Source organism: Plutella xylostella, chromosome 17 (assembly GCF_932276165.1).
Source record: "Plutella xylostella chromosome 17, ilPluXylo3.1, whole genome shotgun sequence".
Taxonomy (NCBI): Eukaryota; Metazoa; Arthropoda; class Insecta; order Lepidoptera; family Plutellidae; genus Plutella; species Plutella xylostella.
In genome coordinates this window covers 1,230,478-1,254,047 of record NC_063997.1, presented here as the reverse complement: position 1 = coordinate 1,254,047, position 23,570 = coordinate 1,230,478, and the positions used below count along the sequence as shown (strand labels likewise).

Below are 23,570 nucleotides of genomic sequence, written 5' to 3'. Positions count from 1 at the left end.
TTATGGGCGGAACTTTTTCATTGCTCGTAGTGTGTTTCGTAACCACACAATTTTTTAGTAAATTAAAATTTAAACGTGGAAAATGCCTATCTTTGAATCACTCGTTATCATGTATTTACATTTTTTGTTGTTCATCACATAAAGGATTTGATAACCATGTATATTATATCAAAGCATAAAGGCAAAGAAATTCCTCATTAAGTGAACCTTACCTGCTTATTTTCGTCAAGTAGGTAAAATTGTATACTTACCTTTTTTGTGAATCTTATTTTATTTTCATTCATACATTATTAGTCACTTGATTTTATGTTTAAAGTTAGAAGATTCGAAGAAATTCTATAATAATTGGCGTGGAAAATGTTGCGCCTCAGCACCTTCTTTACAAGTGAGAACATCAAGACAATAAGGGCCTTACCACAAAAACTTTGACAGTATTTAACAGAAGTTTAGCGCTGTCAAATGCCTACAAAATCTGTCTAATTTCGTTTTAAACACTAGTTAAACAGTGTTTAAAGTTTTTTGAGGTAGCACAGTAAGAACTTAATAATCTATTTTTGTCTGAATGGTTTTGTCACAACTAGAGGTAGAAATAACTGACTGCTAAAAAGTGAATATGAATCTAAACTACCTAGTTTCGCTGTTGGAAATAGAGATAAATTCATGGTTCGTTTACCTTTTGAAATGCCATGACGTCGTCGAAATACTACATATATTTTATTTATTTTTATAAGTGTGAAATGGTGTGGATTGAAAGGAAAAAAGGTGTGACCCATTGTGTCCATCTAGATTACAATTTAAACAAAAGCGGAGCTTAAAATACCGAAACGGCTCCAAATAAATGTTTCCTTTTGAATAATTTTTAGAAAACTTAATCTTGTTTAAAATAAAATTAAGGCTTCTTGTGTTTAAAATTTTAGGGCATTGTACACAAAAGGTGTTAAAATGATGGATGATAAAATGATGATGAATGTTGTGGAGCGGTGGCTTTGTTCTCACGCAAGTGAAGCGTCCGTAGTCGAGCGGGCCTCAGTGATCGTAACTGATCGCTGAGGTTAAGCAACAACTGACACGGTCAGCCATTGGATGGGTGACCAATTTCAAGTGGTGCTTTTCTGGACGCTTCCGTGCTTCGGACGGCACGTTAAGCCGTGGGTCCCGGTTGCTGCTTCGGCAGCAGTCGTTAAGCCTAGTCAGAGGCCTTCGGGCGGCTTGAAAACATCTGACAGTCGGGTTGCCCACTTACCCGACAACTCTCTCAGCACAAGCTTGCTTGTGTTGGGGTCCACCAACCCGCACTTGGCCAGCGTGGTGGACTAGGCCTAAACCCTTCCTTCACTGGAAGGAGACCCGTGCCCCAGCAGTGGGGACGTAATGGGTCGTGATGAAGAGATGCGGGTTCGAATCCCGGCGCTGGTTATTTTAATTTAAGTACAATATACCATGGCTCTTACGGTGAAGGAAAACATCGTGAGGAAACCTGCATATCTATATCTAGTACATCAGATATGTGAACGCACCAACCCGCAGTGAACCAGCGTGGTGGGACCATGGTCCAAGCTTAGGAAGGCAGTTTAGACCTTGGGGATATGCACACAGGTAGAGAGAGCCAGATGCAGGTACTTACACCCCCACAGAGAATAGAATAGAATATAATAGAGTTGTGTTCATCGAGGAACAATAAGTATGCGGCTCAAGCTTTACAAAATCTAACACTTCTCATTAAATGTAACCTCTGACTTATAAGAGAGATGGGTATTTGAATCAGGTATCTGTAGGTATATTCAGTAGTGCGGTTAGGTACTTATGCAGGGTGTTGCAAAAGATATCATCACGACCCATCACGTCCCCACTGCTGGGGAACGGGTCTCCTTCCAATGAAGGAAGGGTTTAGGCCTAGTCCACCACGCTGGCCTAGTTCTATAATAAAGTGATATAATAAACTGAAATGGGGAGACACAGAGGATCATTCTCAACAATTTTTGTTGTACGACTTTTGGAAAGAATAAATGGAATCACAATAACCGTATTTGGTAACAAAATAACGAACATAGGCAGCCTCATAAAAATATTTCGGTCACCTTCATAATATTACTCCGCTGCCGGATAATCTCCCCTATTACCTTCCACATAAGGCTATCTAACCCGCTTGAATGCGGGTCACGGCTAACTTTCAACATCTCACTGCGAGCTAATGTAATACCGCTTAACTCGCTACGTGATATATAAACGAAAAAAAAAACTCACTCTTATATTCTAGCGTACGCTATGAAATACCGCTTTGCAGTGATAGTAAAATTTTATATTCTGCCGTCATCTGCGCGGCGGGTCGACTGCGTAGCGAATGATTCCACGATGTGATGTTTAATCTTACCGAAGACATAAATACATTACAGGTATTTTTATACCTTTTTAGGGATGCATGAAATGAGCTTCCGTGATTAATATATGCATCAACTGTATCTTTATACAATTATCCATATTTTTAAGTAAAAATACTGTTTAAACATGGGAATAACATTTAAGTAGGTACCTAGGATCCGGAATGGACTCTGACTCAATATAATTATTAAGTAATCCTGAAGGCCTAGTACGTGACAAAGGTTTTGCGTCGCACTCACTCACATCGCACGAGAGCGAGAGCACGTGCTAGGTCATCTGTACTGGGTTGCGTAGCTCTGATGATTCTGTCCACTGCTAAAAATGGGCTACTCAGAAAGAGTACCAGAACCTACAACACTCTGTCGTCGTCCTTCCTCAATTTCCACACCCAACCAATGATTATGTTAACAATTTATGAATCAATATCATCATCATCATCATCAGCCTATAGCAGTCCACTGCTAGACGTAGGCCTCTACCAAAGCACTCCACTGGATGCGATCTATAGCTTTCCTATTCTTATGAATCAATAACTTTTACGTAATAGCACGCCCTTTTTCGATTGAGCACGACTTCGAAGGCCTACTAATTTCGAACGTGCTTAAGGCTTCAATTTTACGCGTCAATTTAGCGCAGAGTGAGAGGCTCGCCTTAGCACGTGCTTAAGATTTACAAGTTACTTTCCTGTCATTTTTTCACAAGTATGGCGCAGATGTGATCGGAACATTGTCTTGTTTATTAACCATTACTTAATAATACACTCGCGACGATGAAAAAGTTCCAGTGAAAATAGCAAAAAAATACTCTTAAACGAAAAAGGAAAGTTCATTTAACAGCGCATTAGAATATTATTAACTACTGTAAAAACGTAAACAATTTATTGATATTTTCCATTGTTTTAAAAAAATTAGGCCATTTGGTGTTGGTATTTTGTAAGTGAAACTTATCCATGATTATAATAGCTGTCAGTGTATATATTATCCAACAGGAATCGAACTCGGGTCATCATATACTAGGCAAGTTAAAAATCATTCCTATAATTTATATTGCATGTAATCCTGATCGCATCTATTGCTCGTAATCAATTTGAAAGCATTGCGTGTTCACTGGTAGTTTCCAGTAGATAAAGTGCTGATAGATTACTTTACCAAAGGCTGAGGAAAAATAATATTTAGTAATTTCTAGAAATAAGTATAAACGAGGCATTCTTAGAGGAGCCTATAGGGCCTCACCATAAAAACTTATCTAGACTGCACTACTGCACACCAGTGCAATTTGAGGGTCTCTTTATAAATATCGCATATTTGGTTATATTTTTTTATGGTAATATTCGTTTTAAAATTGTTAGATTTTTTAAAATAAGTATAGTACAACAGACACTATCTAGTAGTGGATGGGAGGGTAAGTTTACATAGTAAACCCTATGGAAATACGTTCTATGACATGAAACTCACGGAAAAGCCCTTATAACTTCCCTTACGAATAAACTCTAGGCTCAAGGGTTTCTATGAAAGATGATAAATGAATGGCCTATACAAAAAACTTTTTAATGAAACATACTTTTGGGAACTCATAAAACGCATGAATACATTTTATGGGATAGAATCGACCCTTCTGCTAGAGCCAGGGACAATGAGCCGTCCACTTCATGGGAAATAAAATAAAACTGATACTCCATGGTGAAAATCATGAGCTTATTACACAAAAAGCATTTTTATAGGAAATTTACATTATATGTATCATAATTTTTTTTTGTAGTTTATCCGATTTCTAATGAAACCAGCTTGCTAAAATTATAAGTCATAAGTATAATAATTTTACAACCCCCCAACTCAAAACTTTACTTAAAAGTACTCGTAGAAATGTTTAAAATAATACTTTACAACTTTTCTCTCACTCCACCCACATAAATAAAAGCAGACTTTTTTACGGCAATTTTATCTATAAGTGCATGCATGTATGCAATGTTTCTTGCATTTATGCATCAAAAGAGGAACAAGTGAATATGAAAGTTTAGGGCGTTGCGACGATGACAGCCATATAATATATGGCCATATAATATTATTTTGAATAGGGGTGAAAAACCGGCTATCAAATGTATTTCTATACAGGGTGTTAAAAATGGGTATTGTTAGCCGAAAGAGGAGACTAAGGGGTGTTATTCTAAATAACTTTTTTGTGCATGACTTTGTAAAATTTTCATTTTCTAAATAAAACGTTTTTAACATGAACATCACAATCAGGAACATAAGATGCAAATGAACAAAAATTGCGACCATTTTATGTGTCATTTAAATAAAGAATGAAAATAATCTTAGAATATCCCTTCTCAAAATGATATCAGACAGTTCTTAATTCGTTATTTAGAAACCTTATTTAGAACGTTGTAACAGAATCAATAATATAAAATACTTAAAACGATTGAAAATGATTAAAATAATTATGAATTCCAAAAGTCAAACGCTGTTTCCGTTAGTTAGAGGCATTAAACAATAATCTTTCATTTAATTTGCATTCATTACAGCAGATTGCTATATTCAATTTGGCGGGAATAAATTAAAAGCCGTAATTCAGTGGACAATCTAATTTGGATCGCAAATTAACCTCCCACAATTAAAATTGGAATGTCAAATGAAAAAAATACTAATTAGAAATCGAATAGTACAAACGCAACACGTAAAAAGTCCAAAAATATCGTGAAAGCGAATCAATATCAAACTGCCAGGCTTTAGCGTAGCGGGGCTTTGTAGCAAGCCAGTCGGCCGGTCGCCGTCGCCAGAGGCAGTCGCCTACGCCGCAGCCGCTACGCGCACGTCTCGTAGCCACGCGGGCACAACACAGTGAAAAAAAAACATGTGGTTGCAAACCTAATTACGCGGACGCAAACCAAAAATGCTCAAAGCGTAGTTGATTAGTGTAGTGTATTGAAGTGAGTGATTTGTTTAAAATGTACTGGAAGATGTCATGTTTCCTCCTAGTATGCCTCTTCGCTACGGCGCTTGGCAACCCGGCGGCGAAAATGGGTCAGTACTATTAATAAATATTTTAGTTTCTGTATTCGATTTGTTGGGCAGTCGACTATTGATAGGTGAACAAAGGCGGAAGCTTTGTTGTGGCTTGGTTGTGTAAGGACGGCAGAATGGACTGCCGAGATTTGATCTAACTAAGCTCGATGGGACATACTTGGTTCGGATTCAGCGACCACAGTCAATTTCACATTAATTAGTATGTACTATCTAAAGGCAACTGTACAAAAAGCTACTGCTCACTTAATACTCGAAAGTAAGTTCGTGAAATAGTAGTAACTATATGCAGTACACAATAGCATTTATTTCACTCCAACGATAATCATTACATTTTAAAAAATACAGCTATTCACAAATACACATTTTATAAGTTTATCTTAGAACAATTTATCGTTGGTCTAATGTAAGATACCTCATACTAATTTAATAGTCCATACACTAGTTTAAACTAACATAAATTTTATGTATGTAGAAAGCGTAACTTAAACTTAACGTTACTTAAATTAAGTTTAACGCGTTACATTGCAATATTTTCATTTAGAACCTTTCGTAAGTAAGCGCTTTTTTAAACCATAAGCAACGACCGGCTTTTCTCCGATCCATCCTTTTCCATCACTGTCAAAAGGAAGCAAGGTAGAAGCTTGATCTTACGATTTGCTTTAGAAACATTTATTTACACCTGTGTATAGGTGACGAAGTGGTACATTGTACACAGTACAGCTTACAAAAGTGGTATACTAAAAGGGGTTCATTCCGAACAACTTTTTTATGAATTTTGCTTAGCGTAGTATATGTATATGCCGTCGGTCCTCTTGACCGACGACCTTTGACAAGTAACTGGTGATAAATGAAAGCAAGGATAAGGACAGTGTGATGTAGCATTCCTAAAGAAAGTCGATTATAAATCGACCACTTTCTCTATCTCTATAACAATATCTGGGGACATCTCACACTCAGCCATCCGACCCCAAGCAAGACAGAGCCTGTAATATGGGTATCGGACAGCTGATACGTATGTCTACACAGATAATTGCATAGATGTCTTCAAACAAATGTCTGCCCGGCCGGATATCGAACCCGGGAGCTTTGGCATTGCAGTCAGGGTCACTAACCACTACACCATTCAGTCGTCATGATTATAGGCTTATTTTTATGATGTTATGGTGACAAAATATGAACCCTGGGAAATAACCTATTCAATATTAATTAGGTATACGTATTCTACATTGGACTTCACCAAGTCTACAGTCTCCTACAATGACATTTTAATAAAACATATTGCCTCATCTCTCTCTGTAAAGACTAATTTGTAAAATTCCATGAAATTTCAATTATGTAAATTAAACTTTCAATAACAGTAACTGGTCCAACTAACACATAATTTAATTTTAATTAGACTCTACTTGTTTCTCAGAACCGTCAGATATCATAATTTTCGTAGCAATTACAACTAGTCTACACGAGTCTGTGATCTCAATTAATAAGAGTCAGATTTTCTTGGGTAACATAGATTTTCATAAATGATTATTCAGTACAGTTGGACATAATAAAATGTAATAATAATAATAATAAACTTATGTTTCGGCATGTTATGTAATATTATTATAATAACTAGGTATATATTAGGTACATTTGTAATTTTTCTCCTTGTATATTATGTTTTGTTTGTAATTTTTTGCACTTTACCCTTTTCTTGTATTGTTTTTCTCCTCCGAGGGAGTCTGGAAGAAATTACTCTTAGAAATAAGGCCGCCATTTGTACCGTCTATGTTGTACATTTCCTTGTGTAATTTCTATTTGTGTGTGCAATAAAGAATTATCTATCTATCTAATATGTGGGGACATCTCACACACGGTCATCATCCCCAGCATGGAATTGAACCCGGGACCTGCGGCATAGCAGTCGGGATCACTAACCACTACACCATTCGGTAGTCAATGTTAATTTAATGATACTCTACACCTGCGTAATGTGGCGTTTGACACATGATATGATTCAGATCGCCTGACCTTCTTCAAACCACATACATAATGTTATGTGAAATGTGACCCTTTGATTGACCACTAGTGGCCTCCACTTTATGTATGTATAGCTCATATAATTATCTAAGTGTACTCATAGTAGCAATCGATATAATTACAGTACTGTACATAGATTAGCCAATATGGTGACCTTACACAAAGAGACTAAGGTTAGTATATTAATGGCGGGGGTAGAGTTAAAGTGAAATAAATATTATAAATCCCACGGGAATGGGGTGTTATTTGTCGAGAAGTTTATTTTGCACTGACACTTCATCTAGTTCGTACATGTATTGTTAATCTAAGTTGCATCTATGACAAATAATTACAACAAATGGACACTAGATACCATGTAGTTGAGAGCAGACAGTTTACAGTTTACAAGCGTTTTATCAAATTGTCGCGTTAAGCTGTGTGCACACTACTCGTAGACGCAGCTGGCGTAGTGAGCCCGGGGCACATTTGTCTGGGCGATGTGTCGGCTTTGTCAATGTGACAATAGCAGAGAATGCTGCTCCGTTCTCGATGACGTTTCACTGTTTTATCGACTGTGATTTTTAACTTCGATTGCAATAGTTGCCGCTGCACGGGTTCGTTATACATGTAGATAAACATGAGTATATCGCGATTCGTCATAATTTTATTATGGCATTGTGATTGAAATGAGATGTGTGTGAAATCATGCGGTCTCATACTCATAGAATATTTTGGATTACACTTTATTGTTGGAGTAGGAGGGCAGCGGAGGGTATGGGAAGGGGAGAGGAAAAACCCTTTTAAGGCGAAACGAAACTCGCGGGCAACAGCTAGTCAAAATAAAGATGTAACAATTTGAAAACCAGTATAACTTCAACGCCCAAGGTTAACTGGAAGAGAATGCTTTTAGCATTAAGTTCGCCTATGTAAAAATAATTTTATGTGCAATAAAGAATTTAATAATAATAATAATAATAACTTCGAGTAAATAATATAATATATCAACAGAACCAAACAAAACCAAGGAACGTGAGTCGTTTTATATGTACAGAGGAAACAAACCTTTTTGAAGGCAGGTAAACGTTGCGGCATTGTCGTCAAAATGCTACGTGTTTGTCGATACCTGTCATGGAAAATGATAGTTCTATGAGTGCAGCCAAACAGTAAATAATACTACGGTAGCGTATACTCTACCTACATGACGTGATAACGTTCTCAACAGACATAGAAACGAAATAATTATATAATCCGTAGGGAGAGATATAATTGGACTTACTTGGGGCTCTAGGCTATACTAGAACGCCATAGCTTCTAATGTACGCGCTATAAATAAAATTTTCATGCACCTCCTGTGGGTTGACTGGTAGAAGATGCTTGTAGCATTAAGTCTACCCTTTGTACACTTATTTTTATATTTGTGTGTAGAAAGGATTAAATAAATAAATAGTCAGCAGTGACATGACGCTTATATCTGTCTGACCAATCTTTTCACCCACGATGGTGACAAACCCCAGTATACTAGCTTACTTTACTAGTCTTTGTCACTATATATATTGTAACGTCAGTGAAACACAGAGGCTAATGGTTGACTGATTTATTACTAATGTCACACCGCATACATACATATAGCAACACAGGTAGGTAGGTAAAGATATCTATAGCTACTTATCCTAACATCTTCCCCTCTCAAATGACATGCTTACTAAAAAAACACAACTAGATAATACTACATAGTATTCAAAGAATAATGTACATACCTACTAAAGAATTATGTACTAAAGAATTTACACCCTAAGAAGTTCACAGTTACTTATATTAACATCCTATAATAATTACTTACTCGGCAGACACGCATTAACAATTTAACACACTACATCATAACAACGTAAACAAATGAAGTTATTTCTGTTTTAAGTTGGTAGGTACTTAGTTATTATTCTTATTAACTCGTTGAGCCCTATTGAGAGCGCGCAACGCTCGGGCCGACATGTCGGAGGGCAACAGCTGATGCTGAGGCGATGACGTCACTTGTTTACTGTTACTGCCACCGACCGGGCTATTATGGTCAGCCGCCGCCGTGTCCCCTTCACCCTCTGACGCATCCTCAAATGTAACGTCAGCATCCTTATCAACTTCTACCGAGTCATTGGCAACTACATTAGCATTAGCCCGCGTTAATGAATATCGGTTTCTATTTACTGGAATCAGCTGATCCGAATGTCTCCGCCATTGTACCTCTCGACCTACGTCAACTTTGTACGAAACTGGTCCGGTTTGTTCGACTAGCTTCCCTTCCGTCCACTTCCCCCCCCCGCGCGGAGTAATCCCTGGCCAGCACGGTGTCCCCCGGGCGCAGCGCGGGGCGCGGGGAGCCCGGCGCGTGCTGCTGCTGGCGCCGCTGCGCGCGCTGCACCGCGGCCGCCACGTCGGGGCGCAGCGCGACCAGCCGCGAGCGCAGGCGCCGCCCCATCAACGCGACCGCCGGGGCCACCCCCGTCGTTGCATGGGGACAGTTACGGTATTGCAAAAGAAATTTTGATAAAGCGGTAGCAACGTCCTCCCCCTCATGTAAAGCCCGTTTTAAACATTTTTTTATTGTTTTTACGGCATTCTCTGCCGCCCCGTTACCTTGCGGCCTATAAGGAGCTGACGTTACATGTTGAATGCAATTCTTTTCACAAAATTCCTTAAACTCTAAACTAAAGAACGGCGGGCCATTATCGGTCACCAATTGCGAGGGTAAACCCTGTGATGCAAAGACTGATCTGAATGCGGCTATTGTCGATCGCGAATCTGTACTACGCATCATAATGGCTTCAATCCATTTGGAGTGTGCATCCACTATTATTAGGTACTTTTTACCTCCACATTCCCCGAAATCCGCATGAACTCTTTGCCACGGGTTGAGTGGGAACTCCCAGGGGTGCAGCGGGGCGCGCGGGGGCGCGTCGCGGACCGCGCGGCACGCGCTGCACATTTTACAAATATCTTCTATATCTCGATCTAAAGTAGACCAATAAACATAATTTCGTGATAAATTTTTCATTTTATTTATACCCAAGTGGCCCTCATGAATTTCTTCTAAAATCTTTTTATGTAAAGTGCCCGGTATCACTATTCTGTACTTATAAATTAGACAACCTAAGTCAATTGTTAGCTCATGTTTACGCGCAAAATATGGTTTTTCTTCCTCGCAAGTGGTGTTCGACGGCCAACCAAATAAAACATAACCATAGATTTTACTTAGCAACACATCTTTCTTTGTCTCTTTAGCAATGTCATGGAAACTTATAGGCAATGACTCCTCAATCAAGTTTACATAGTTAACAACGTCCTTTACACGACCTTGCTGAGGTAACGGTAAACGCGATAATGCGTCGGCCGGGCCATTGTCCGCCGATCTAACAAATTCGACTGTAAAATCATACGCAGCTAAACGAGCTGCCCACCTCTGAAGGCGACTAGCTGCCGTCTGAGGAATACCCCCTTTAGCCCCAAAAATGTAACTCAATGGCTGATGGTCCGTTCGTAAAATGAATCGACGGCCAAATAGGTACTGATGGTGTTTGGTAATTCCGTAAAATATAGCTAGTGCTTCCTTGTCGAGCTGACTATAATTACGTTCGGCCGGGCTGAGCGTGCGCGACACGCAGCTAACGGGGCGCTCCGAGCCGTCCTCGTAGCGGTGCGCCAGCACGCCGCCCAGCCCGTACGCGCTGCTGTCCACCGACAGCACCACGGCCCGCCCCTCCTCGTAGTGGGCTAGTACACGTTCACTCAGCAAAGCCTGTTTCGCCTCTAAAAAAGCCTTATCACATAATGAGTCCCATTTCCAGCTCGCTTCCTTTCTTAACAAATTATGTAATGGATGAAGTAAGCTACTCAGGTTAGGAATGAATTTTCCATAATAATTTAACATCCCTAAAAAACTTTTTAATTGCGATACATCTTCAGGTCGTGGCGCACTGGAAATGGCCTCTAATTTCGCTGGATCAGGCCTCAAGCCATCCTTATCTATTATAAAGCCCAAGTATTTGACCTCATCTTTCATAAATTCACATTTACTTAGTTTAATAGTGAGTCCCATGTTACGTAACCGTTCGAGTACAGCCCTGAGATTACTTATATGCTCTTTTTCATTAGCACCCGTACAGCAAATGTCATCTAAAAATACTACAGTACCAGGCACCCCTCGTAGTGTCTCTTCCATTAACTTTTGGAATTTTTCTGGAATGCACGATAACCCGTACGGGGTACGGCGGTAGGCAAATGTACCCATGTGCGTCGTGATAGCCGTGTACGGCTGAGAGTCTTCAGATAAAATACACTGTTCATAGGCATGTTTCAAATCTATCTTTGAAAATTTTTCCCCCCCGCTCAAATTAGCAAATAATTCCTCAATGCGAGGTAAAGGGTAAAAGTCCCTCTTTAATTTAGGGTTAATTGTGATCTTATAATCACCGCATATTCGTACCTCGCCATTCTCCTTGACGACCGGTACGATGGGGGTGCCATAGTCTGAGTGGTGGACGCGGTACACCGAGCCGTCGGCCTGCAGCCGCTGCAGCTCGGCCTCCACGCGCGCCCGCAGCGCCAGCGGCACGGGCCGCGCGCGCACGTACACGCCCTCCGCGTCACTCAGCTGTAATCGAATGGTTTGTTTACATGTACCCAACTTATCTGTAAACACCTCAGGAAACTCCGCCCGTAACTGGTTCACTAATGAGGTCTCAGTTATTTCATTAAAGTTTATCTGATTAACTTTGAGTGCCCGCATCCAATCCCTGCCTAGTAAGGGACGGTTACCATTTTTTATCACGTATAGTGATAAGCCCTTAGCCTTTTCAACCCCCAAGGTAACGTCTACGTTAATATAACCGAGTGACTCGATTGGTGAACCAGAATAGGAGCGTAACATTAAATTATCCGATTTTAGTGGGTGGTGATAAAATACCCGTTTATAAAAGTCCTCACTGATTGCTGATATTCTACTGCCCGTATCAATCTCACATTCTATCTCACAATTGTCTATCAGTACTTTTATAAAATAAGGTTTATTACCTTGCGCTACGACCGCGATGTTAAACATGTCCTCGTCCGACTCCTCATTGACGAAATGGTGCCGCCCGGCCCATCTATTATCACTGTTATTTACTTGTTTACACATCACTTATAGGTGACCCCTCTGATTACACTGATCACAATTATAATGCACAAATTTGCATCTATCCGGCCGATGTGGCTTGCCACATCGCCAGCACTGCATTGCGGCCTGGGCCCTGGGCCCGCCGCCGTCGCCGCCCCCGGGGGCCGCGCGGCCTGGCCAGCGCGGCCGGGAGGCGCCCCCGCTGCCGCCGCCGCCGCCGCCGCCGCCGCGCCTCGCGCTCGCCTGGTGCAGACCCTCGCCTGCCTCGCCGCCGCCGCCGCCGCCACCTGAGGTCGTCGCAGCCGCCACGCTGCCGCTCACCTCCGCGTGTTTCTCTGCAGCCTCCAGCGCCAGAGCCAGTTCCACCGCCTCTTTATATTTGATTGTTGTTTCCGCGAAGATCCGAGATCTCATTGCCTCGCTCACCAGGCTCGACACAAATTGGTCTCTTAAGTTTTCTTCCAGGTTAGTTTTAAAGTTGCAGGTGGAAGCAAGGTGCTTGAGACTCTGTAGGTAGTCCATCAGTGGCTCGCCGGGGCGCTGGCGCCGCAGTCTGAAGACGTGGCGCTCCGCTATTTCGGACCGCTTCGGCTCCAAGTGCTCAGAGACTTACCAGCTCGTCGAACGTCTTCTTCTCAGGATCCACCGGTGAGCAGAGGTCACACATCAGTGAATACGTGGCCTCGCCGACGACCGTGATTAGCATCGGCACTTTTAGTTCATCCTTTATTTCGTTAAGCAAAATAAACTGATTTACCCGCCGCACGTACGATAACCACTGTTTCGACCCTAGGTCAAAGGCTTCTATTTTGCCGATTGGCATTTTATCGAACGATTAAATATCACACACGCCGAAAACAAGATGTCCACTTCCGCTCGTCGCCAGTGTAACGTCAGTGAAACACAGAGGCTAATGGTTGACTGATTTATTACTAATGTCACACCGCATACATACATATAGCAACACAGGTAGGTAGGTAAAGATATCTATAGCTACTTATCCTAACTTATATAACTGATACGCTAAGAAGAAGATCGTTTACTTATGATCGAATCATTATCAACCACCAATAATCATCCACTGCTGGACAAAGGCCTTTCCCACAAAGACACCTTTTTTTATAATGTATAGATTTCTTCATGTTGCCTTTTACCTCTACAAGTTACATACAACAAAGACTGTTATACTCGTGTATTTTAAAATGTACATTTTCTATCAGGTGGATGTTAAACACAGAATACGTTGAAAAGCTCGCGTCGTTTATCATAAACCCGAGCTAATGGTTAATATTGCTCTAAGTATACAAAGTGAAGGTGATTTATCATCCTGTAAATGTGTTGGGGCCAGAGAAGAAGCGGGTATAAAAATGTTATTATTATTAAATTCTTTATTTCACAAAGTAAATTGGTACAAAGGCGAACTTAATGCTAGCAGCATTTTCTACCAGTTAACCTTTACACTATGAAACGGAGATATTGTATTTATTTTATTTTATTAGGAAAGCTAACAGCAAGTTACATAAATAAAAATACATGACAACAGGTATCTTATATGATAAGCTTCCACAGATAAAAATATATTATAAATATATGATGTGTATGTAATATTGTATTCCTGCATGTAGTGTGCATGGTTGCGTACAGCAAAATGCGTTAACACTTCGCTATTTTTAAATTACGTGTTTTTTTTTCAAATGATATATGTGGGGCCATCCGACCCCAACCTAGGCAGAACCTGTGATATGGATGTCGGACAGTTGATATATCTACACAAATACATAGATATATATTATACTTATTAAATAGATAAACAACAACCAGACACAAGGTAATCCCAAAAGCGCATCACACAAATGTTGCCCCTGGGCGGGATTCGAACCCGCAATGTTGTAACACTATTACATTAGTGTGTATCCGCTGAGTCGCGGTTTCCGTGGCCACAACCGACCGACTCGGAAGTCCTGACTGGGGCCATTCTGTCTGTGAGAAAGCGCTAAATGGATGGTATATCAGCCTTAATCCGGCCCAATTTTAACCATAGTTCAGTAGTAGTGTGTCACATCATGCTTGCTAGTGTGTGTGTGTGTGTGTGTGTGTGTGAGGATGTTATTGTATAGTTCCGTTGATTAATTGTGCTTTAGTACAGTCATTAACAATTTAATGTAGCCACTGTGTCTGTTAAACTATAATTATGTACACATTATGCTCCATACATACGAGGTCCTCGTAGGTACAGTAAAACAGTAGCTAAGTATTTTTGTTATTATATTTTAATGAAACCGGTTTCTTTTTAAATAAGTTTTTAAGTTTAAAGTATTAATATTTAGGTATTTTTAAACACTTTATTGTATACAAACAGTTACAATTACAAAATTAAAATGATAAAGTTAGAGAACATAGTTAAGCGGGCTTATTGACAAACAACAATTTCTTTTAGGCAACGTTTGATAAATCAAATAAATCTTTATTTGCTCTTCACAATATTTCACTGAAACGAGAAACTTTGCAAAATAATTAATTTACCATAGCGCACTCAAAGCAACCGCTAAACGCACCAGTGTTATTAACATAGCAAATTACACTAAGACTAAGAACATACAGTGCGGTGGGAACATAAATGTGAGTGGGAGCTTTCTAAGCATACAGAGTGATCCGTGTTATAGTGGGAAATGACATGTGGTATGCATTACATGATAAGGTATGTGTCCTACTTATAACCTTGTAAGGTAATGCATACTAGTAGAATTCAATCACCTTTTACCAACCAACTTTCAACTTTTATTATTATATTATATTGTGGCGATGATATGGCATCCTTTATTATCTTAAATACACGTTACTATATTGCAAATTGCTATGTAGTGTACTAGTTTATTTATTACATAAATTATACATAAGTTTCCGGAAGGTCGAATGTGGTGCGAATGTATTTAAGGTACGCGGTTTGGGCTCAAATCGGCTTAGACCCCTGGCTAGGGGCCATGTTAAATTGTGTACAATTTTATGATTAACCTTTACCTACTTACATTAAATATACAGGGTATCATAAATACAACGAGTTTTTGGTCTCAAAAGACGTGTTTTGTTTTAAAGTACATACTACGAGTACAATAGCAGAGCCACCCACATGTGAACAAAGTTCATGGCGTATTTCATAATAATTTTCCCGAAACGGCAAAACTACTCGCTTTGGGAGAGCTAAAGTGAGTTTTTGGTGCAAGTACTTTTTCCATCATTGCTTTTTTAACGTTGAGTATGAAATATTGTTGCTACTTTTGCATATTTCCTTATCATGTTTATTGCATTTTTTTTTCTCATCATTATGTTCGTAAAATAATAAACAACCGTAAAAACAATATCGCAACGATAAATTATCTCTATGCTACGCCGCGTAGCTCCTACGAAATTCGTAGCGCTACGCTTTTTCGTAGTCGGTGTACCGTAGTAGCATTTTTATTTTTTCAAATACACTTCTAATATTTTAGTTTGTTCCCTAGTTGTTACCATTTTAATATTATATCTTTAGGAATTTTTGACTTAAAGTACTGTAGGTACAAGTAAACTAATAGCGGCTAAACCCCAACAAGAAGTAAACTTATAGAGGGTGGAAATTGCCGTAGTTTTACGTCAGAAATATCAAATGTGTCATCGAGCCAGTTAAGTCCGTGTCATACAGCCACGTGTAAATCCAATTCACCAGGTGTCTCTGGGATCAGGAAATTGTAACTGTCTGCGGCCGTACCGGGTTTGGCCTGACACAATATTTTCTAGGTATATTTTTATTTTTATTTTCAAAACTATTGCGGAGATATCTGCTGTCACGGCTTTGACATGAAAAAGGTTTTTCGTGATCTAGGCCCCTAGGATTTAATAAACGTCAGTCCATATAAAATTTGTCACTAAATCGAGATTTAACACTAAATCTAGATTTAATATGTTTCTGCAAGTGGCCCTAAGTTACTTGTTTTTCTATTTGGTGTTCATTTAAAGAAATATAATTTGTGGAAGAATAATAATTTATTTTTGCTAAATTGGATGTTATATCTTTAAGACTATTTATTGCACAAATATAGGATATTAATGTACAAAAGGTGGGCTTAATGCTAAAATCATTTTTTACCAGGAAGTACAGAGAAACTAGTGAAAAGGTGTGCAATAAATATATGTATAGGAATGATGTAAGAATGCTCTCTACTATTCTATGAATAATGAATTTTCAATATTTACTATAATGGCTAGTAGCATCAGTATTAGTATAATTTCAATATTTCGTACATCACGTATTCACACCCTCCCCCTCCCCTCCCATTAACACATGTCATACATTCGAAATACCCTCTACACCACTTCACTTAAATTTACAAGAAAGTCTCCCAGCATAACCCTTGTTGCACGTTATTAAACATCAAAATGCCTTAACATAGGGGACTGAACGTGACATGTTGTGTGGACATGAATGCATCTAGTTAACTAAACCGCCCCTAGAGGGCCGTAGTGAAGGGGTCAATGCCCCTCGCATGACAAATGGTTATAGCTTGCATTGTAAGTAAAATGAACCGTAAGGATTCACTTGAGACAAACACTTTGTACGGTACAACTGTTTTTATAGCTATAGTTTTCGTTATGACAGAATGGAGTGAGGGAAAACTACAAGAGTTTAAAAGTGAGCGTCCTAATTGATATCGTACTTATTTTTTTTATTTTATTCTTTATATCGGACCAAACGGATCATTAATGTATGGAGAAACGGCGTTGGCAATGCCGATGAAGTGGACGCACTTGTGTGAATTTCTTGTTTGTATTCTATACAAAGAATATTGAATACGGTTCGTCAGTTGGTTGATCCCATAAAAGAACCCTTATCCTTATGCTATGCTGAAGTTTAATCTGCAATTAGAACAATAAAACCTACTATCGAAAAAAAAACCTACTGAAAGCCTCGCATTCTAGTACTTAAGTAAACTGTTGGACCCGGAGGGCATAAAGTCAATATTATCGCTCAAGCAATGAGAAAATTCAACCCCAGTTCACAGCACGCATCTTGTATTCCACAATAGTTAAAACCGTATATAACACATAAGTAGGTAGGTAGTAGTAGTACCTACCGACGCGACAGTATCATAGCAAAGTTTATGCCGTCCCTACACAGATGCAAATAGCTAAACCAATTTATCATGCAGCACAATAAATTGTGTAACTCCGCCACCGCGGCATGGTTTAACTTGTGCAGTTTACACGATTAAGTTTAAACCTGGTTTAATAAATCCGCTTTTAAAAGTCCCTGCTTTGTTGCGTTTTTGGTACAATAGGTGCTATTATTTAAATATAATATATATTTTTAAATATAAATAAAAACTCTCTTTAAGTGCACCATAAAAGCGAAAACTAATAAACTTATGAAAATGCTTACAAAAAGGCGGCCTTATTGGTCAAAGCAATCTCTGCCATGTTTTTCACAATTATTGTATTAGTTGCAAGCACTCATGTAGGTAAGTACATACATACACAACGTTCATTATTCTGATAAAAATAAATAAAAACACAAAATATATTATGTATACTTTAATAAATAAATTAATAAATAACTGATGTGTTATTTTGTCCAAACCAATATGCGAAACTATGTTAAATACCAAATATATTCTGACAAGTACATTACCCCTTGTCAAAATATCCAGTTGCTTGAACAAATACCATTACCATCAATGTATCACGTTTCTTTATATGCGCCACTCAAATTTAAACCCTAATAGTAGCCATAAAAGCTTCATATTCCTATGAAAACACTTACTGGTTTGCTCACAGGTAATAAAATTCATACGGATGGATTATGAATGGATAGAATGTGTGCTTTGTGTGAAACGTACTGAGGTATATTATGCAATAAAATTGAAATAGGTACTTTAGATTAGGTATACTTAACTTGACTGTTAATAAACCATTATGTTTAATACCTATTGGAATAACTAAAAGTTATCTTTTACAACTAACCCTCATAAAAAGGTTATCCTTTTAAAACTCGTTTAATTTATCTAATGAAGATGTAAAAACTCAATTTTCTCTATGGAGTTGGTTTTAATCAAGCCAAGTAATGGTAATGGGCCTGTGCCAAGCTGCCTGGAGGGTTCGAGCGAATATCAACCCAGATTACGATTATTTAAGTGTCATTTTAGATTACTGTAGCTCGTCACCGGGGGGGTTTTGTCAGTATAAACTCTGGAAACTGAAGCAAATTGGCCAATAGCCTGAAACAGATTTCAGACGTGAATCTTTACTACCTTCGCCGTTTTGTAGAAGAGCGGGGTGTAAAAACTTTTTTCAATAACATTTTGAATTGAATTCGTTACCTACTTGTCCTATTTCTGACCTTAACCAAAGGTGAACGATTTCTGCCTGCGCAAATGAATCAATGTGGAATTTATTAGTTTTTTTAAGTACAATAATACCACGTGCTCTACACTTAACAATTTACCTATCTATCAGGTCTATATATAATATTTTTGTGTCGTGTCATTACATCACAATCGGGTCAAAGTTCAAAAGTATTTTTTTCGTGTAAAAATACCATCTTCAAGGACTGTTGCAATAATAACAACGTTTTATCCCAGTTTTCCCGTGGGATACTTTATAATTACGTCGATACTAAAGCCTACTTTGTCAATTACATTAGTTTCCTGCACACATCCAGCTCAGAACTAACTTTGACTGCTACTAACTAAGCAAGCGGCAATAATGAACCGACCCACTTCTGGTCTAGATCTAGAACATAGCTAGTGTCGAATTTACAGCTAGAATATTCAGCAGTCTGGAAGATAGCTAGACATGTTGTTTGCATACAGTCACTCAAGTCTTTTAGTCGCCTTTACACAGTTAATTGCGTGTAGCTGCTGTGCAGTGTGCTTTTGTTTTTTAGTAACTTATTAAGAATAACTTATTCTAACAATTTTATTTTTTCGATGACATAATTATGTATCATTTGAGAGTTATGTAATGAGCATACCTAGCACGGGGGCAAGACGCACGAAATAAGACGTGGCAAAGTTTTCCGTCGCTGTCGCTCTCGAGGCCGCACGATATGAGAGAGCGCGACGAAAGATTTATGTCACGCGTTGCTCCGCGCGTCCTGCATCCCATGCTAGGTACTCAGGACTTACTAACTTTATCACAGAATAATAACTAGTACCAGTACCATTATGGCTAAAGACATAGGGTGCTGCGAGTTCTTTGAGGAGGCATATGTCCTGCACTGTTCTTGTTTTATCTGGCCCTGTAGCACGGGGCGCTATTAAGACGTGACAAAAGTTCTCCGTCACACTCGCTCTTGAGGCTGCACGATATGAGTGAGCGTGATGCAAAACTCTTGTCACGTCTTAAATGCACCCCGTACTAGCCCTTCTGAATGAGATAGTGTGAGTCACGATAATAAATATTTACTTTAACAAAATCTCTTAGTTTTGTCAGCGGAAAAAAATAAAAAGGTGCACTAAATCCGTAGTATTTACAATGCCTTATTTCAAGTGTCCAGAATTATCTTGACAAATAGAGTGTTTGCCCTGTTATGTTATTTTGGCCTTACGCCAGCTGACCCGACCTAGATATTCTTACTTTTAGCTATGGAATGGCTGTTTCAGTACTCTATTGATTTTTTACCGTTTTTTTTGACCCGCAAATAAAGATACCTAGAAATAGAACTTATATGGGTATCATTCCACCCTGAGGTTGTCTGGAGTCAAATAATTGAAACAATAAGAACGTACCTATTTTGTACTAATGCATAGCAATGAATTCTGAAACCATGTTCTGAAGGCCTAGCACGAGGCGCAAGACGCTCACATGAAAACAAAAAAAACCATCCCACTCGCTCTCGAAGCACACAAAACTTGTATCACGTCTTGGAGTGCGCGTCATGCGCGCCGTGCTAAGCCTTCAGTATTGTGTAAAAATAATGAATGTCCACTTAAATATGTATCTTTAATGTTAAATTATTTATAATCAATCATAACGATGGGTTTGAACCACTCGTGTCTGATCTCAACTCAGTTTACCATCTCATAACTGGGCGCGATTCTTCCAAGAAATATGATTTCCCGATACGCCACCGTCGGGAGGGCTCTGGGACGCTTCCATACAGATATCGAGGAGCAATTAAACTCGAGTGGCTTCCGCAAATTGCTCCGATTGTTGTTCGCTCAAAAAAAAGCGAACGTGTTTATTTACTGTACGAGTGCGAATATGCTGTTTTCATGTTTAAGGCTTTCTCTCAAGGGTGGTTTTAGAAAAAACTTTTCATTTATATTAGTATCTTAGTACACTGCCGGGCAATGAAAAAGTTCCACTTACAAAATGCTGACAAAACGATCCCAATTTTTTCAAAGATTTAATTTAAATTTGGAACAAAATATTGCCGATTTTAGTTGTTAATATCCTGATGCTCTGTTAAATGTACTTCAATGTTGCAGAAGACGGCTTTAAGCTAGCTAGCTAGCCTTTTCCGCTTAGAAGTAATTTGGTGCTTTTCTCAGTGGAACCTTTTCATTGCCCGGGAGAGTAGTTTGGCAAAAACTGTATGTGTGTCTACATTCCTACACTACTTACTTGTTTTTTAACAACATTTGCTGAGATTTATGAAATTATCTATGTTGAGTTAATCTAGGAGAGATCGGAGATCCATATCAATGTGGCAAATACTTAAAATCATTTTATTTGCAGGCATGGTCCCACATGATTTTGAAACGAAAAAATAATTCTAACTATAAAACTATTTGCGAGGTAGGTAATACGAACTTAAAACAACAGGATTTCGCGAATGCTCAAGGGAATAGCTCATAAAATAAGACGCAACCTGTAAGGAAATATTCACCTCTTAACACAGTGTTTCTAACGAGATAGTTCGATCTTAGACGCAGCCATGAAAAAGTTACACTGACATAGCACCAAATTATTCCTAAACGAAAAACCTCACCTAATGACGCCGGCTACAATATTGAAGTTAGTACTTTTAACAGTGCATAAAATAAATAACTATCAACTAAGAAGAAAGAAAAATCGTTCAAACATTAAATTACCTAAATGTTTTTAAAAATTGGAGCAATTTTATGTAGGCTTTTTGTGAGTGGAACTTTTTCATTTCTCTTGTGTACAATGACAATCAATATTAAGATTTGGTTTAACTTCTGTGTTTTTTTACATAATTACTAATACATTGAAAGGTCTTCGTTGTTTCAATTAGGTAAGCAATTGGGCACCCAATTTTTTTTAAATAACACTTGCTTCTCATGCATTATAATTTTTATGAAAACTTTTTACTATGGTAGGTATTTTGATTTTATTTTATTCAATATCTTTGTATGTACCTGAATACGGCTCCATAATGTGAACAAATAGACCCGAAAGCTCGGATCAAACAGCAATTATATGAGAGTTGGGCCCAAAATGACCCTTGAGGGGCCGATATTCTGCTTAATTCGACCAGTTAGTGCTTTAAGGGTCCAGTTACTAGGGTCAAACAGAAATCGGAGGGTAAAAATAGCCTTTGTACGGCGGTTCACATTATTTGGAAAGAGTTTTGTTTTTAATTGTAGGGTATTTTTAACGAATTGTATGATATTATAGTAGAGTTATTTGTTTAAATACAGATATTTGTACTCGGGTCTTGGGTGTTGATATTTATATTTAGTATGTATGAATCTATTGTATTTGTGTAGGTATATCAGCTGTCCGACACCCATAACACAGGTTCTGCCTAGCTTGGGGTTGGATGGCCGTGTGTGAGATTTCCCCACCTATTTATTTATAGAGTACAAATAATAGCACAAGCAAAAAATCTAGACTTTGATCGTTATCATATAATCAAATTAATTGATCCGATCAATTTTCGGTAACTCAATATATTTAACCTGTAAATAGGGTGACTTAAGGTCGAAATGTGTAGCCTCCTTTAACTACTAATTACCTACTCCTCATCGAATGAACCAATTTTTAACCGACTTCGAAAAAGGAGGAGGTTCTCAATTCGTCTGTATGTATGTTTTTTTTTTTTTTTTATGTATGTTCATCGATTACTCAGCCATTTATGGACCGATTTTGAAAATTCTTTTTTTGATGTATTGGGTTGAGCTCAGGGGTGGTCCCATTTTTTTTTCAGAATTTTATTCCACCCCCAAGGGTGGGTAAAGGGGTAAAAACAGGGGTATAAATTTCCATTTTGGGCACTTATCAACCGATTCTTATGAAATTTATAACGTAAATATTGTTATTATAACAAAAAGATATGATGGTGACCTTGAGCTGATCTGATGATGGAAACGGAAGGCAGTCAAGGGAACTCCTCAACGGTATATAGCAACTACCTCGTGTTTGGGCTCGAATGATTCGTATTAACGAGTAGGACATATTGGTATCATTTGCATCTTACTTTTGATTGATAATTATTGCAAATAAACTAAAAATAACAAAATAAAATAATAATTTTAAAAAAATTAAAAACCGACTTCAAAAAACCACTAAAACGTAAGAAATAATTTAAGGTTTAGACCAATCCTAGGTCACAGTATAAATATACCTAAGCAGGTACTGTTCTTTTTTGAAGTTGGTGCCATATTTCTTCAGATTAACTGCTTTGTCACTGCACCAACATCAAAAAAGAACAGTACCTGCTTAGGTATATTTATACTGTGACCTAGGATTGGTCTAAACCTTAAATTATTTCTTACGTTTTAGTGGTTTTTTGAAGTCGGTTTTTAATTTTTTTATTGGTTAATTTAGTGACCCCGGTTTTTGCGGGATTCAAATTACCCCTGTAATTAGCATTGGCCCAGGAAAAACCATAATTATGTTTATCTATACTAAATTGAAGTGCATATGTATTAGAATTTAACGTTTATTTGGATTATGGAAAAAAATAATATAGATAAGTAAGATACTTAAATATAACATCCTTAGGCGTATGAGACGTCGTGACCACTAGACGTTTACCAGTAGTAAGTCTAGGTCATCAGTCGTTCAGCTATAAATACATTTTG

General features: G+C 38.4%; 1 protein-coding gene across 1 annotated transcript in view; it reads left to right on the top strand.

Moving 5' to 3' along the window:
- Positions 1-5,145: 5,145 nt before the first annotated feature.
- LOC105389662 overlaps positions 5,146-23,570 on the top strand; it is a 74,252-nt gene continuing 55,827 nt past the window's right edge. Inside the window, exon 1 of the mRNA XM_048626800.1 lies at positions 5,146-5,402. Within this exon, the coding sequence (XP_048482757.1) occupies positions 5,327-5,402 (76 nt within the window). The 5' untranslated portion in view covers positions 5,146-5,326. The remainder of the gene's footprint in view (positions 5,403-23,570) is intronic.